Source organism: Lichenostomus cassidix, chromosome 1 (genome assembly GCF_008360975.1).
Source record: "Lichenostomus cassidix isolate B80296 chromosome 1, HeHo_3.0, whole genome shotgun sequence".
NCBI classification, from domain to species: domain Eukaryota; kingdom Metazoa; phylum Chordata; class Aves; order Passeriformes; family Meliphagidae; genus Lichenostomus; species Lichenostomus cassidix.
In genome coordinates, this window is record NC_139479.1 from 14,749,524 (window position 1) to 14,763,703 (window position 14,180).

At 38.3% G+C, this 14,180-nt stretch overlaps 1 protein-coding gene across 5 annotated transcripts in view; it reads left to right on the plus strand.

Annotated features, from left to right (window-relative positions):
• The window catches only part of SH3KBP1 (SH3 domain containing kinase binding protein 1), a 213,010-nt gene that overhangs the window by 183,148 nt on the left and 15,682 nt on the right, over positions 1-14,180 (plus strand). For all 5 annotated transcript variants that reach the window (XM_085050989.1, XM_085051006.1, XM_085050998.1 and 2 more), the window contains 3 exons: positions 1,911-1,991; positions 4,447-4,609; positions 9,401-9,486. In XM_085050989.1, coding sequence (XP_084907115.1) covers positions 1,911-1,991; positions 4,447-4,609; positions 9,401-9,486 — 330 coding nt within the window. The remainder of the gene's footprint in view (positions 1-1,910; positions 1,992-4,446; positions 4,610-9,400; positions 9,487-14,180) is intronic.

Sequence of the window (14,180 nt, forward strand, 5' to 3'; positions counted from 1 at the left end):
TTTAAAAAGTAAATTTTCCTCTCCTACAGACTTAAGCTGTTATTAGAAGTGCAAGTTACACCAATGTACAATTTACTGTGAATCAATATGCTCTAATTTAACTAGTTTGAATTTGTCATGCAGTTTTTTGACTACAGAATCGTGGCCATAAATACTTGTGTTTCTTATTGACATCCATGGTTTGCTCTTCACTCTGTCTTGAGACTCAAGAAAACATACATTTGATTTTAAATCAGTAACAGTGTCCAGAGAGAGCAGTATGACTTTGCCATCTAGTGGTGGTTGTGTAACAACGATGTCTTAGTGATAACTGATGTTACAGCCTGACATGTTTTGTGAAAACTATAAAACATTATATTTCTTTTAATTATACTAATTATTAGAGAATAACACTTTTAGTATGTGCTTGCTGTCACACAACGCTTTAGCTGTGTCACCACAGAAGGATAATGTCCTTCAGAAGGATAATTTTCAGAAGCAAAAATGGTTGCCTAAAGAATGCAGACAACATGATTAAGGCCATTGAGGTCTGTGTCAAAGCCTGAGAATGTCCCTCTGCATGTTAATGATGACTGTTAATCATACTGTAATTAGATACATAGACTTGTGTGTCTTTCCTTTTGAACACACTAGTGTGTGCAAGATTATCAATATGTTGACTTGTGCTTTGCATTAACTTGTGTTTTGAAAGGCTTTAATTGTTTAGCAGCAACAGCTTTTCCTCTCAGGAGTGAAGTCTTTTTCATAGAATTATTTAGGTTGGAAAAGACACTTAAGATCATAGAGTCCAACCATAAATGAGAAGTCAGTATTACTTATTGACATAAGTTGTACAAGTATTGCCTGTCCAACAGCACACTTAGGTAAAGAAACAATGGCTGGTGATCACCACTGATGAGTACTGATTTCTAGGAACCAGCTGCAGAAGGGAGTTGCAACAGCACATTCAGAAAATGTAAATGTATTTGAGAACTGCATATAATAGAATAGATTGAAACAAAAAAATTGCCTTGTGCTCCTGGCCCTGCCTTCTCTGCTTTTCTTGGATTTCATCTACTGTAATTTTTATTGAAATGCTAATAGCGTTACCTAAAGCGGTTTTCAACACTACTAAGTTGAATTGGCATTAGCACCTAGTGGTTAGCTAATGCAGCAAAGCCAATATCCAGTAAAGCATTTCTTATAATGTGGGGATTAGAAGATTGCATCTTGCATGTGCCAGGAAATTTTTGCAAAATCTTCCCGTTGTTGGTGCCACAAGTTCCCATATTTCTTGGAGCAACAGAAGTCTGTATGTCAGGGCCTCTAGTACAGAGGCAAAAGAAGCCAGGGGCTTACAGCTCCAGGCCAAAAGCTGTCAATTAAAATAGTCATGCAGAATGCTGCCAACTCTGCTCTTCTTCTCCTTTTAATATGTGGAAGTGAAAGTGTAGTAGTGGAGAAAAAGGGGAAGGATGGGTTAATTTAATGTAAAATAAGCTCTGTGTATTCTGCTCTATCAAGTATTCTCTTGATATTGCCCAATTAATTGATTTATTTGTAATGTTTCTGCACCATGTTGAGTTGATTTTCATTTAATTATATCTGTAATTATAAAGGATCTGCCTACATTTTGAAATCTGTGCTTAATGTTTTTTTTTCCCCCCATAGAATAGTCTGAAAGTGTCTATTCCTTAGGGGTGCACAATTCAGAAACTGTGAACTTGATTATAAAGACATAAATATCCAATTGCTTTTTTGTCATTATGGTGCAGGCAAATATTTGGTATAGATTTATGTTCAATTTTGGCAAGACATTTTCAAATTGGAGCATATAAAAAGCCTAAGAAATTGCAGAATTTAATCTTATGTCACTGTGTATGCTCTTTTGTTGGCTTGTTCAGAATTCCAAATTTTTCTGTCTTTGGCAGGGACCACAGATCGAAAGCATGAAATCAAAAAGATACCACCTGAAAGGCCAGAATGTCTTCCTAATAGAACAGAAGAAAAAGGTATGAAATGTGCTTTCCTGCCTGTTCTTTGCAGAGGGATGAGGGAAATAGAACCAATGCACATCCTCATTTCCCATTCTCTGTTTCCATTAAGTGTATTGTCTGGATCTTTGTTTTCCACTTTGATAGGCTGTGAGGATAGCTATTTTGGAAAGGATCTCCTTGTTGCTTATGGACTGAGTTCAGGGTGTTCAGTTGTACCCACCCAGTGCTGTTGAGTACATGCAGCCACAACTGAAGTCAAGGGGAGATTTGCTCTCAATACATGAAATATTGTACAAAGCCCAGTGTTCTGCAAAACCCAGGTGCTTGATCAAGTAAAATACCCCAGATTAGCACATACTTTTTTCTTAACATCTGTCTTCTTTGGTTCTCTAGTTGAAAGCAAGGTTGGTGGTTTTCCTGCATCACAAAGGGATTTTGTGGAGATATAGTCATTAATGCTTATGAATCACCCCATTATCATAGGCACAAAAGTCACAGGCAAGGCAGGGAAGAAATGAAAAAATTCTTCAAAGCTGTATTTGAGCATTGTGAGAGATGGGGCGCAGTACCACACAGAGAAGGGACAAGCAAATTAAACCTTTCATGGTTTCGTTGTGTTCGTTGTGCAGTGTGAATAGTCTCAGGAAAATAGTTACATTGATTAGGTAATTGAAGATGGTGTCAAGTTTCATATATTTAAGTGTGCTGTTAGTTTGCACAAATAAGTTTGTTAATGGGATTTCTTAATTTCTAAGTATTTGAACTTCCAGCCTTTTAAAAGGCAAATGTATGCACATGAGTAAATATATGATATGCAGTTATAAGTGTCAGAACCTTCAGACTTTGCATCAAAGTTTGATTCTGGAATGAACAGAAACAAACATTAGTGATCTGACAGGTGTTTTAGCAGTTTCCTCTGCTTATATTTACTTTGTTATGTGTGCTGTTTCTTGTGGTTATCTTAGCAGTAAAACCCTTTGCTTTCTGTTTTTGGATTTACATAGCCAACTGCTAAAACAGCAGAGGAAGTTTAAATATGTTGCTCTCCTGGGCTATAAATAAGTGTTACTTCTCTCAGCATTGCAAAGAGGCTGTAGGAGTTGTGCCTACATTTCAGGAGTGCCGGGGAGTGGCAGGAACTGCTCAGTGTGGTGTGGCAGCAGGGGTGGTACAGGACTGTCCTTTAGCTGTGTGTTGGCACAGTGCCCAGCCAGTCCCTCATGCATTTTAGATTCTTGGACACTGACACAGTATAAACTGTCATAGGATTAAGTGTGAAAAAATTACAGAGTATGCTGGAAAAGCTTCAGTGTTACTTGAGGACCCAATGGCTGCATCTGCTCAAAGATACTGGAAGAGGGTCTATGCCTGTGAATGATAGTTGCTAACTGGACTATTTCAAACCTAATGTGCATTGTGTTTCTGGGGATTTATTCCATGATCCTCTCAGACTGAAACCTAGAACCTATTAAGCAATACCCTGTAACATTCCCAATATCTCTTATGTGTATACAGAGGTGTAACATTCATGGCATATCATAGACAGTTGTCATCAAGGCGAGTGGAGTGTTGACGCAGTAGGATATTGAGAGCAGAACTTTAGTCTCTTTGAGAGTTTTGTCCTTTCTTTAAGAAAAATCAGGCTTTCTCTGGTGTGGCAAATATGCTTAAATGTTTGTTCTTTATTAGGAATTTAGAGCATATTATTTAGAAGAGTTGTTCATGTGTATTGTACTTTATATATTCACATGCAATGCATGTTTGGTGTTGGATATTAGCATGGTGGCACTCCCTAGCTATGCATAATCAGTTCTGCAAATGGTCTAGTTTTTCACTGGCAAGCTGAAAAATTCAGCATATAAGTCTGTGCTTAAAAACCTAAATAATAGGTCTGATTTCTCTGAGAGGTTTACACCTTGCTAGACATTGTTAAATTTTTGTGCTTGTATTTTATTTTCACTTAACTGTAGTTCACTTGAAACATGGTTTTTCCCCCCAAAAAAATGGTATTTCTCTGTTTGTCCAAGAGATGTTAAGAATATCCAGCATAATTGTATTTGTGACCTTCTAAATTAATATTGTTTCATACTAAAATTCAATGTAAGTTGTGCTCATGGGAAATAGTACCATATGGTATGTAATTTCTTTCCATTCTTGTACTTTTCAGTCAGAGACCTGTAAGTTACTAAAATAAAAAATAGTATTCACATTAAGACACTGCACACATGTTTTGGCTGAGGATTTGCAGGAAGAACAGTCAGGGAGGTCGTTCTATAAAATAAAGATTTGTGGTGAATGTTATATAAAATAAAGAATGATTTAGAACAGAAGTGGAAAGGAAATAAGCTTTTTCTTTGTATACAGTCTATCTACAGTTGAAGATTTCTTCTTTAATTGAAGACTTGTGAGTGCAAATGAATTCCACTTAATAATATCCGTGTTCTTTTTTCTGGAAATGATTGATTTAAAGAAAGATCAGAGAGAGAGCAAAAACAGTTAGACTTGCAGAAGCCTTCAGTTCCTGCTATACCTCCGAAGAAACCTCGGCCACCCAAAGCCAACGCTGTGAATAGACCTGGGACCTTGCCCCCGAGACGACCAGAAAGACCAGTTGTGCCTGTGACTCATGCAAGGTATTGCTTTTCTTCTGTCCAATGCTTTTGGGATTAGTGGAAAAAACACACATTTAAAGAATTAAGGTTTTACAGTTTATGTCAAAATTTATTTCGCTGTAAACTGTGTTTAAAGAACAAGAAGAAGAAAGAAAATCCTTATAGTCATCTGTCTGGATTATAACCATCCTCTCGTAGTTCATTTCTACTGATGAACATGCTGTTTCTGCAGCAGTGCAGAATGAGTGGGAAATACCTGCATCAGTATGTTACTCTGACATTGACTTTCTTAGTTTACCTCAAATTATTGCAGCTTAGCTTGGGCACTAAATCAGTGCAAAAACTTGGATTGTGCTAGAAATAGCATTTGACAATGCACATTTCAAATACTGTTGGCCCGGTTTCAGTCTGCTTTCTTTGATCATTTTTGATCAAATTTTAGCAAAATACATGTGTCTTCAAGGAATGCTCTTTTAGCTTGTGCCACTGCAAAACAGTGCTGTCAAGTATTTATGCTCTAATGTTGGTTGTCACTCTACAGTTACATGATGATTCTCATCAGAGGTGGTTACAGCCTTTGAGGAGCACTAAGAAACTGGACTTGCCACACAACTCCATTTATCCCCTGCTAGAGCAGGTGTTGCAGAAATTAAAGGCCTCACTGTAGTCCTAATCAAGTCTAGGTGGCTACATTTTACTCATTAGCATCTGGGTTGTGCACTCTAGATTTCCTTTATGCACAGTGAATAGAGTTAGGTGAAAACCAGAATAAAAGCGGTTGCCTAAAATGGGCAAGCTGTGCATGTTGCAGAAATACTAGAATACAAGTATGGAAATAATTTCACTATTGTACTGTTAGGAAAATTAGCTGTCATTGAACTACAGGAGTTCAAGTATAGTAATGGTGAATTAAATACCAGAATGGAATATAGATTAGAGCAAGACATTGATTCCCTTCATTCCTCCACAGATGATTAAGTAAACAAATGCTCTCAGTGAGAAATCTGAGGCAAATGAAAAGGTACCTGCCTCGTGCTCCTAGTTTCATCTTACTGAAATGCTTTGGTTGTACATCTCTGAGAACTTACCCTTCTATCCAGGTGCTACTGCCACAGCTTCTTTTGGATTTGGCTTTGAACATGCTTGCCCAGTTGCTCCAAAATACAGTCCATACCTTCTGATCACTTGGGCTACTTGGAAATACAAGTATTTGCTACAATCTTCAGATTTAGCTAAGTGATGTCTTAAAAAGACCAATACATACCCGAGCATTCAGTTCCGTGTGAGGCATGCAATGGAGCAGCTATTCTTTTGTTCTGTGCTTTGCCTGAAATATTTTAAACACACTATGCATTTTTAGCATTTAGAATTTTGGAAGGGTATTTTTTTCTCTTGTGTTCTCCTATTTTTTTTTTTTCTAAGTACAAAATTGTATGAAGTAACCAGGTATTTTTTTAGACATTTCAATTTTCATGTTATCAAAGGGAAAAGGCACACCTAAACAGCAACCTTTTTATGTTCTTAATTGTCAAAAATTTGCTATGTCTAGCACAGAGAAAATGGAAAAGACTTTGAAATTGCTTGGATAATTAAGAAATATGAAACTTCAAATGGAAGCAGTCACTTCAATAAAGGTGTTTTGTTTTTAAATCCATTCAGTTTAAAAAGACAGCAATTATTTTAAGACCTACTGGTATCCATTTCCAAAATCTGAAAAACGTAAAGCGATTAGAATAAAAATTGAACCAGCAGAACTTTTTCTGACCTGTTGTGGTTTAACCCTGGTGGGCAGCTGAGCCCCATGCAGCCACTTGCTCACTCCACCACAGTGGGATGGGAATGAGAATCAGAAGGGCAAAAGTGAAAAAACTTGTGGGTCGAGATAAAGACAGTTTAACAGGAAAAGCAAATGATGGGCAAAAAAAGCAAAGGAAGTTGCTACTTCCCATGGGCAGGCAAGTTGTCTGCCATCCCCAAGAAAGCCAGGCTTCATCAACTGCAGTGGTGACTTGGAAGAGAAATGCCTTAACTCCAAACATCCCCCCACTTCCTTCTTCCCTCAGCTCTGTACACTGAGTATAACACCATGTGGTGTGGGACATCCCTTGGGTCAGTTGGGGTCAGCTGGGGTCAGCTGTCCCAGCTGTGTCCCCTCCCAACTCCTCGTTCACCCCCAGCCCTCTCACTGGTGGGGTGTGAGGAGAAGCAGACTCTGTGCTTGAGGCCTTGACTCTGTGCAAGCACAGCTCAGCAATAATGAAAACACCCTCTGTTATCTGTGCTGTTTCCAGCACAAATCCGAAACATAGCACCATGCAAGCTGCTGTTAAAAATGTGAACTCTATCCCAGCCAAAACCAGTACATGATCCTTAGGGGAAAATTGCTGTAGTTACAAAGTGTGTCCTAAGTGATTTCCATGGGAGCTGCTGAGGCAAAGTAGGTTTTCTTCTGTTCTGAGTAAGTGGCTTGCACCTTATGCATCTCACTGACTTTTTGTAGTAATGATTGTTTTTCCATTTAAATATAATCCTCCTTCACTGGAGGCAGAGAAGGGCTTCAAGAACAATAGGACAGATAAAAACCATGTGGGATAGTGAATAGCTGTCAATTTGTTCCAAAGGCTTCACAGCTTACTTAGGCGTACCATGATGATACAATTTACAGATAACTCAATTTTCAGGAGTAGGCAAGACATAAACACCTACAGGAGGTGCATCTTTGCAATCAGTTTAAACCAATCCATGTCCATGCCTCTGCTGACAGGGTTCCTTGTCCTGGCACCTCATTCCCACAGCCTCCCTTATGTTTAGCACCAGCATTTGTGCAGTCGCTCAGCCATATGGGTCAGGGACTTGCTCCAGATGGCCATTAATCAGTTTGCACTGGGATTTCTATTAGTGTGGGGTTTCTCTCAGGCTGATCATCTGTCTGGTCAAGCTGACAGCCTGTCTGCATGGGCATGAGCAGAGAGGGACACACTGTGAATGAGAAGGGAGGGCTCCACTCCTTTCACAACAGTATGAATCCAGAGTGGCATAATAAACCTGTTGATTCTTCCGACAACAGGGTTGGGATTTTTTTGTGGAGCTGTTGCCATATATCTTGGTGTCTTTTGTAGGCACATGGTAAATGTTGTGACTTTCAGCCCTAAATCATGCCATTCTAAGAATCTCTGCAAAACCATACTCACACATTTCCTAGAGTGCTTCCAACTCGCATCGTGCGCTCAGATTGCTCCGATTAGAAATGTATGTGTGCAAAACAGAGTGTGCAGTCAGATGCTCATTGCCCTGTCAGCCAAGAAACTGTGTTGCTTCTTATAGGTTTACAAATATATAAGCAATTTAAGAAAAAGACTGATAGATAAGAAAACTAATTGTTCAAGTAGATCACTTGGAAAATACCCTTATTTATCATCTTGCCAATTAATACATTTTTCTATGCATGTGTTAAATTTCTTCTGCATCCTTCCTGGTGCAGACTGCCTGCCATACTGAGAGCTGTGAAGAGCTAGTTTGTTTTTAATCTGATTGTCTATTTTTTTTTGTTCACAGAATACTTTTCACCCAATCCCAGGATTTAATGGGATATATATTCACTTAATCTATGACTTCATCTGGGTTTTAATAAAAAAAATTTCAGCTCTTTATCACAGCCTTCCTGAAATCTGAAATAGGGTTTCCAGCCACTTTTTGTTTTGTTCATAAGATGCTGCCATGAGTTGAGGTTCAGGCCATCTGTCATCAGTTTGTGGCATCAAAAGCAGAGATCCACGAAAAAATCAACAAGATTTGGGAGCTCACTATATATTTTACTGTCAGCAGCTAATTATTGCACTGTATAGTGCACATCTGCCTGGGTTGTTTCGGGGGCAGATCTATATTTTTTATCCCTAAATTTGGTACCTTACGTACATCATAATTTTTACAGTGCTACACTGGCAATTTCATTGTGGAAGAACTATTGTATTTGTTAGGTGACCTGATAATGATGGCGAGTGTAATGTATTGCATTGACTGAACAGTTGTTATCACAGTAAATATCAGAGATTTGAGTGATCTGTGCAATATTGAATTATTTGCCTACCACTGGCTTTTTAAAAATTGTTTCAAGAGATAGATTATTTTAGTAAACTCAAGTACTTGTGGGATAGAATGTTCTTCAAAGAAGGAACGATTTTGTTGCTTTTGTTTGATCTCCTGTTCGATTTTAAAATAGCTCTTCTGTATAAAGCATCATAGCTCCTGACACTTGGCTATACCAAAGCCATTTCAGACAAATTAGGTGATTTTGGTTCTTTGGACCTGTGGAAACAATATTTGTAGTCTAATCTCATAAGAAAAGTGCAAAAACATGGTGGAGGAGCTGCATTTATGAGAAAATACTCAGAACTGCTGAAACTCACAATGCTAGCTTGAGGTTCTCTCCCTTTCTGCAGTATTCCAGGTAGTCCCCTGCTGTAGTTTGTGCAAGCCAATTAACTAGAAAAAATTACAAAGATGTCGAAGAATGTCCCCTTGTCCTTACGTTTCCGTCATGTTGAGATGCTGTGAACATCTGAAGAATTACTCTGGACACTACGGTGTCTAAAATAGGCTTTTTTGACAGGTGTTAAGGAGAAATGAGATAAGGTTAATCCACAGAGCATGTCGACTTGCTAGAGATTGCTCTCGCTGACATTGCTATTACTCTTGTGCTGCAAAGGAAGAATAGTTTGCTCTCTCATTATTAATTGCAAGTTAGCTATCAATTTACTGTAACCCACACAAAAACTCCCAATAAAACATCTCCTCTTCTTGATCCAAATGCAGGAGTGATAGTCCAAAAGTGGAATTAGTGGGCAGTACAGTATCCGGCACTCTAGAGAAAGACTCCTCTGAAAGAAGCAATGACATCGGTAAGTTATAGTGCTTTCTATGTTTGCCTAAGAAATTTGTGGTGTAAGTTTCTGCTTTTTAGTGACTTTAGTATGATTCAAGAGGCAGGTTGAGGATTTGGCAATTAATGTGAGTGCTTTTATATCAAATTTTAACTGCAGGATTAAAGGATCTTTTCTGCTTTACTTGAGATAGTTTTGTTGGGATTTTCAGTTAAAAAAAAATTAAAAGCAAATATGGAATAGTGAGCTATTTTGAATAGGAAGGCTCTTGTTATTTTTGTTTAAAAGTCTGAAACAAGTGAGAAGGCCAACAATAATAAGGCATATTTGTTTAACTGATGTAATATTACTGCTGCCGTGGTTTTAATACTGTAAAAGATTGTGGGGTTGGTGCAGTTAGTAATCTTCACACTTTCCAATACAAAAGGAATAGAAACCCAGTTCAGGTCAATTTGACTAATTTTTACTGCATGCACCAGTTAAAAGCAGTCTAAATTTCTCTTGAAAACAAGAACTTGTGTTCCTGACCCATGAGCCATTTAATCAGGAAGTCACCTGGAAAGGAGCAACAAGAGGTTATTTTTCTGTCTTCTTTCAAGCCTCCTTCCTCCTCAGGCTGTCCCAGCAGGAGCGGTGGTGTGTGCTGGGGTGGGTGCTGCAGTGAGTGGCCCTTGGGGACAGGGTGCTGTGAGTGCTGTCCCAGGGCAGTGGGCATGAGCCCGAAGCCATCTTCAGCCCTGCGCAGAGCCTGCAGCTGCTGCCGTCACTCTGCGCTCGCAGCTGTGCCACACAGACCTGTGCTTGTCACAGGCAGAGCCCGGGGATCCTGCCTGTGTAAGCACTGCTACCCTTCACCAGGGGCACGAAATGTCATCTTGCTGTGGTGGTGTCTGCCCAGACTGCTTCATTAGTAAAGCATTCGTTTAAAATAGCGTCCTTTCAACAGCCAAACACGCCTTTTCTTCAGATTTGGAAGCAGAACTTTAGGATATAAAGGAATTTTAATTGCGCCATAACAACAAAATACTAAATGCATTTTACATAGGTCTATGAGCTTTCCAGAGTACATATGTCTGCTTGTTGTAAAGCTTCTGCTGTTGCTATGGTTCTTCTGGAGTAGCAGGTAGTATGTTTTCCCCAAGTTTTCAAACATGGAAAGCGAGAAACTTGTGATAAATTGCATGAACATTTTTATTGCAGAGATTATTAGAAAGCAATAGCATGGAAATGCAGACAAATTCTACCATTTAGTGTGTTTTAACCATGTTTACAAATTTGCTTCAAAGCACATAAGCCTCTGCTTACTTGAAAGAGAAAGTTATGACTGCAAGTAGCATATAGTGGTGTGATGGAGATAAACTTTTTTTATTCCCTGTTCTAGTTTCCTTGGAATCACTATCAGGATAAAAGCTTGGAATGTTTTGTATTTTTTAGTTTTGCTGGTTATGGTTCTATTTTGTTTTGCTCTTAACATGTTAGGTAGAAAATCTGATTTATAAGAATTTTTGTTCATTTCCAGAACATAGGGAGAAGAGAGTGGCAGAGGGAGGAATTTGGGTTGTTTTGAGGTTTTGTTTTTTAGATGCAGAATAGGAGCCAACAAGAGTCCATAAACCAAACCACAACATGTTGCAAAGGGTCTAGCTGATGACCTCCTGCTACCACTTACATGGAGAACCTATTGAGCTCAAGGATAGAATAGTGTGAATACTTAAGTAAGTATAACTTGATAGGGTCAAACCAGAATGGCATTTACAAGGTCAAGTCATGTCATCCTAGCCTGTTAGACAACTTGTTAAAAGAAAAAAGAAATAAATTATGGTTTTGAATTGAAAGGGGATCCAGAGATCAGAACTGTTGTAAATTTTCAGGGGGCTTTTGACAGCTTGTGTAAAATATTGTCAAATAAATAAAAGGCATTTTAAGAGAGGGCAGAGCAATAAATCAGGACTTAATAAGGAAAACCAATTCACAGTAGATTAATGTCTTTTACTATGAGGAGAGGTTTGGAGTTCAGAGCAGTTTATGGCGCAGTGTAATTGTAGAGATTTATGGTAAGTGGGTTAGATTTTGTTAAATTTATTTACTAAAATAACAATGGGTTGGAGAAGTCTTGCAGCTACATGAGTTATTAGAAAAAATGATGGATGTGTGAGTAGAGTTGTCCAGTGTATTCCAAAACAGTGGTGGATCTGGCTGTGTGAGTCCAGATAATATTTGACTGTGGTATGTGTTACTGGTGTTGCCCCCATGTCATGTGCTCTTTGGGAAGGACAACCTCAGCTTCTCTGAGGCTCATCCATCCAGTCAAAATGGATTTGATTAAATCTACCATTTGGTGTCTTTTCAGAAATCCAAATTTACACAAGTTACAGTGGATCTATGTGACACATAAGGTGTGACTTACCAGTAGCCTTGAAGAAAATGGAAGTTAAATGGCCTTTGTAGCAGCTTGGGTGCATGACCATTCTGGTTAAAGGCTCTTAACCCTTATTTATTCTTCTAATAGCCCAATTCCATTCTGGGGCACTCAGAGCTCTCAGGGAGAACTGGGGGAAAAGCAACAATCACTTGCAAGTTGCTTCACCTTCTTTCATGCTTATGCTAAATACCGATGGTGAATTGTGGACTGAAAATGAATGCCACAGCACCTTCTGGCTACTTTGCACTGGAGATGTTAACTGGGTAGTGGCTGTCACTTTCTTAGTCCTATAGCCAGTCTAAAGCTCTTGTTCCTTTCATGCAGAGCAGAGAGATGGACAAAACAATGGAGAGACATTTTTTGTTATTAAACAAACCACACTAATGCTGGATGGAGAAAGTTCTTTATTCTGTGAAGCCTTTTTAAGGATTTCTAAGATGGTTCCTTTTCTTACCATGATGAGACCAAGACCTCTGTGACAGGGGTCCTTCCATATGCCATCTCTCAAAAAGCAAACAAGTGATCAGCAACAACAAAATCAATAATGCCATCAAGAGTTGGGCAGCAATATGCTAAGTTGAATTGGGAATCCAGGTTCAAAACCTGCTTTTTGTTTAGATCCTTTGGAAATGGCATTTTCTGAGTAGTATTCTACCAGTGGATCAGTGTTGCTTAACCAGAAAACCCCACACCTTTAAAAACAACTTCAAAACATTCTCACTCTACTTTACCAATCAGGAAAATCACAAATGCTTCAGCAAGGCTGAGATGATGTGTAATACTGTTAATAGTGTTCTGTGAGTTGCATATATAAAAAGTTATTTTTGTATAGATATTAGCTCATGACTTGGTTTCCCTAGCATGTTCTGCAGAGTTGTGACTTCACATGTAAATTTCTTGATGATAATTCAGTACTGATTATAATTTTGCAATCTGTACTGACAAGAGAAAGTTCTGCTTAGCAACATCACTGCTGATTGTAGAAATAATGGAAGCTCTTACTACTGTTGTCCATGCCTTTACTTCTTTTCACAATCCTTACAAAAGCAATTGGAAAACTAGCCTTCAGAATATATTATTTAAGAGGAACCATTCCCCATTCCTCCTCACTTTTTCTTTTGTTTTCTTTTTCCCTGTTTTCAGTGATGTCTTTACTTTCCTTTCCACACATCTTGCATTCAACTTTTCCTATTTACATCTCTTTGCCATGGCTAACTCTTCTTCATTTCATGAGGGTAAGGCTTTTTTGTTTTTAATTTCTTTTCTATCCTGTCTGTGGTTTAGTTCACAATGCATAACATGCAAATACAGAAAGAAGCATTTTGTAAAAATGCCAACGTTTACATGGATTTTACAGTTTGTTTTTTTTTTCATTAAAAGTTGAAATTGAGAGTACTGTGACAAAAAACCTTCCACCATAGTATTGAAATGAGAAATCCTTGTCATTTAATGTATCATAAGAAATTTTAGTCACAAAAGTGACATGTGCAGTTTACATGTGGTGTTTGTCAATGCTCTGGTTTCATTAACCTGTTCATGCAGACAGATTTTGTCATCACCATGTTTAATGCATATATTTCATTTTGCAAAAACATTTAGAAACATACCTGAATGGTTTTCTAGTCTGAAAGAGGAAAAAAAATCACAACAAACACAGTGTACAAATTTGAAGAGTGTTCACTGGCACTCAGTGGAAAATGTGTGGTCATGTCACCCAAGACTTGGTCTCCAGTATTGCTGGGGTTAAATCACAGTGGGTACTTACATCTGTTGGTACATCTCTACCGTCAGCTGGTCTGGAAGGCAGTGGCTTTTTGAGCTTATAAAATGCTTCTAAAGCAACATAAGCTACACTGATGATAAGCCCTGTTCTTCAAACAGGAATGTTCTTACGTAGAACTATATTGATTTCAACAGCTTAATTCATGCCTTATGGCATAACTTGACCTTTCTTTAGGTGACGTGTTTCTTTTCAGTTTCACAAAGAATTTTGTATATGAGGGCCAGTGTGATGACAGAAACATCTAGCACATATAATAGCTTGGTGAATCGAAAACTAATGCTTCCAGAAAAATGGTATTGAGTTATTTCTGCAAGTCAGAATCAGTTCTAAGTCTTTTAACTATACACACACACACACACACTTAGGAATCCTGGAATCCTTAAACAAGTCTTGCCTATCCAAAACAGGATTGTTTTGGCATCATTTAATACTTAAAACCATATGGATTTAAGCTAAGTGATTTAAGGAAAAACCCACTAAGAATTAAAAATAATGTATCTACCGTGG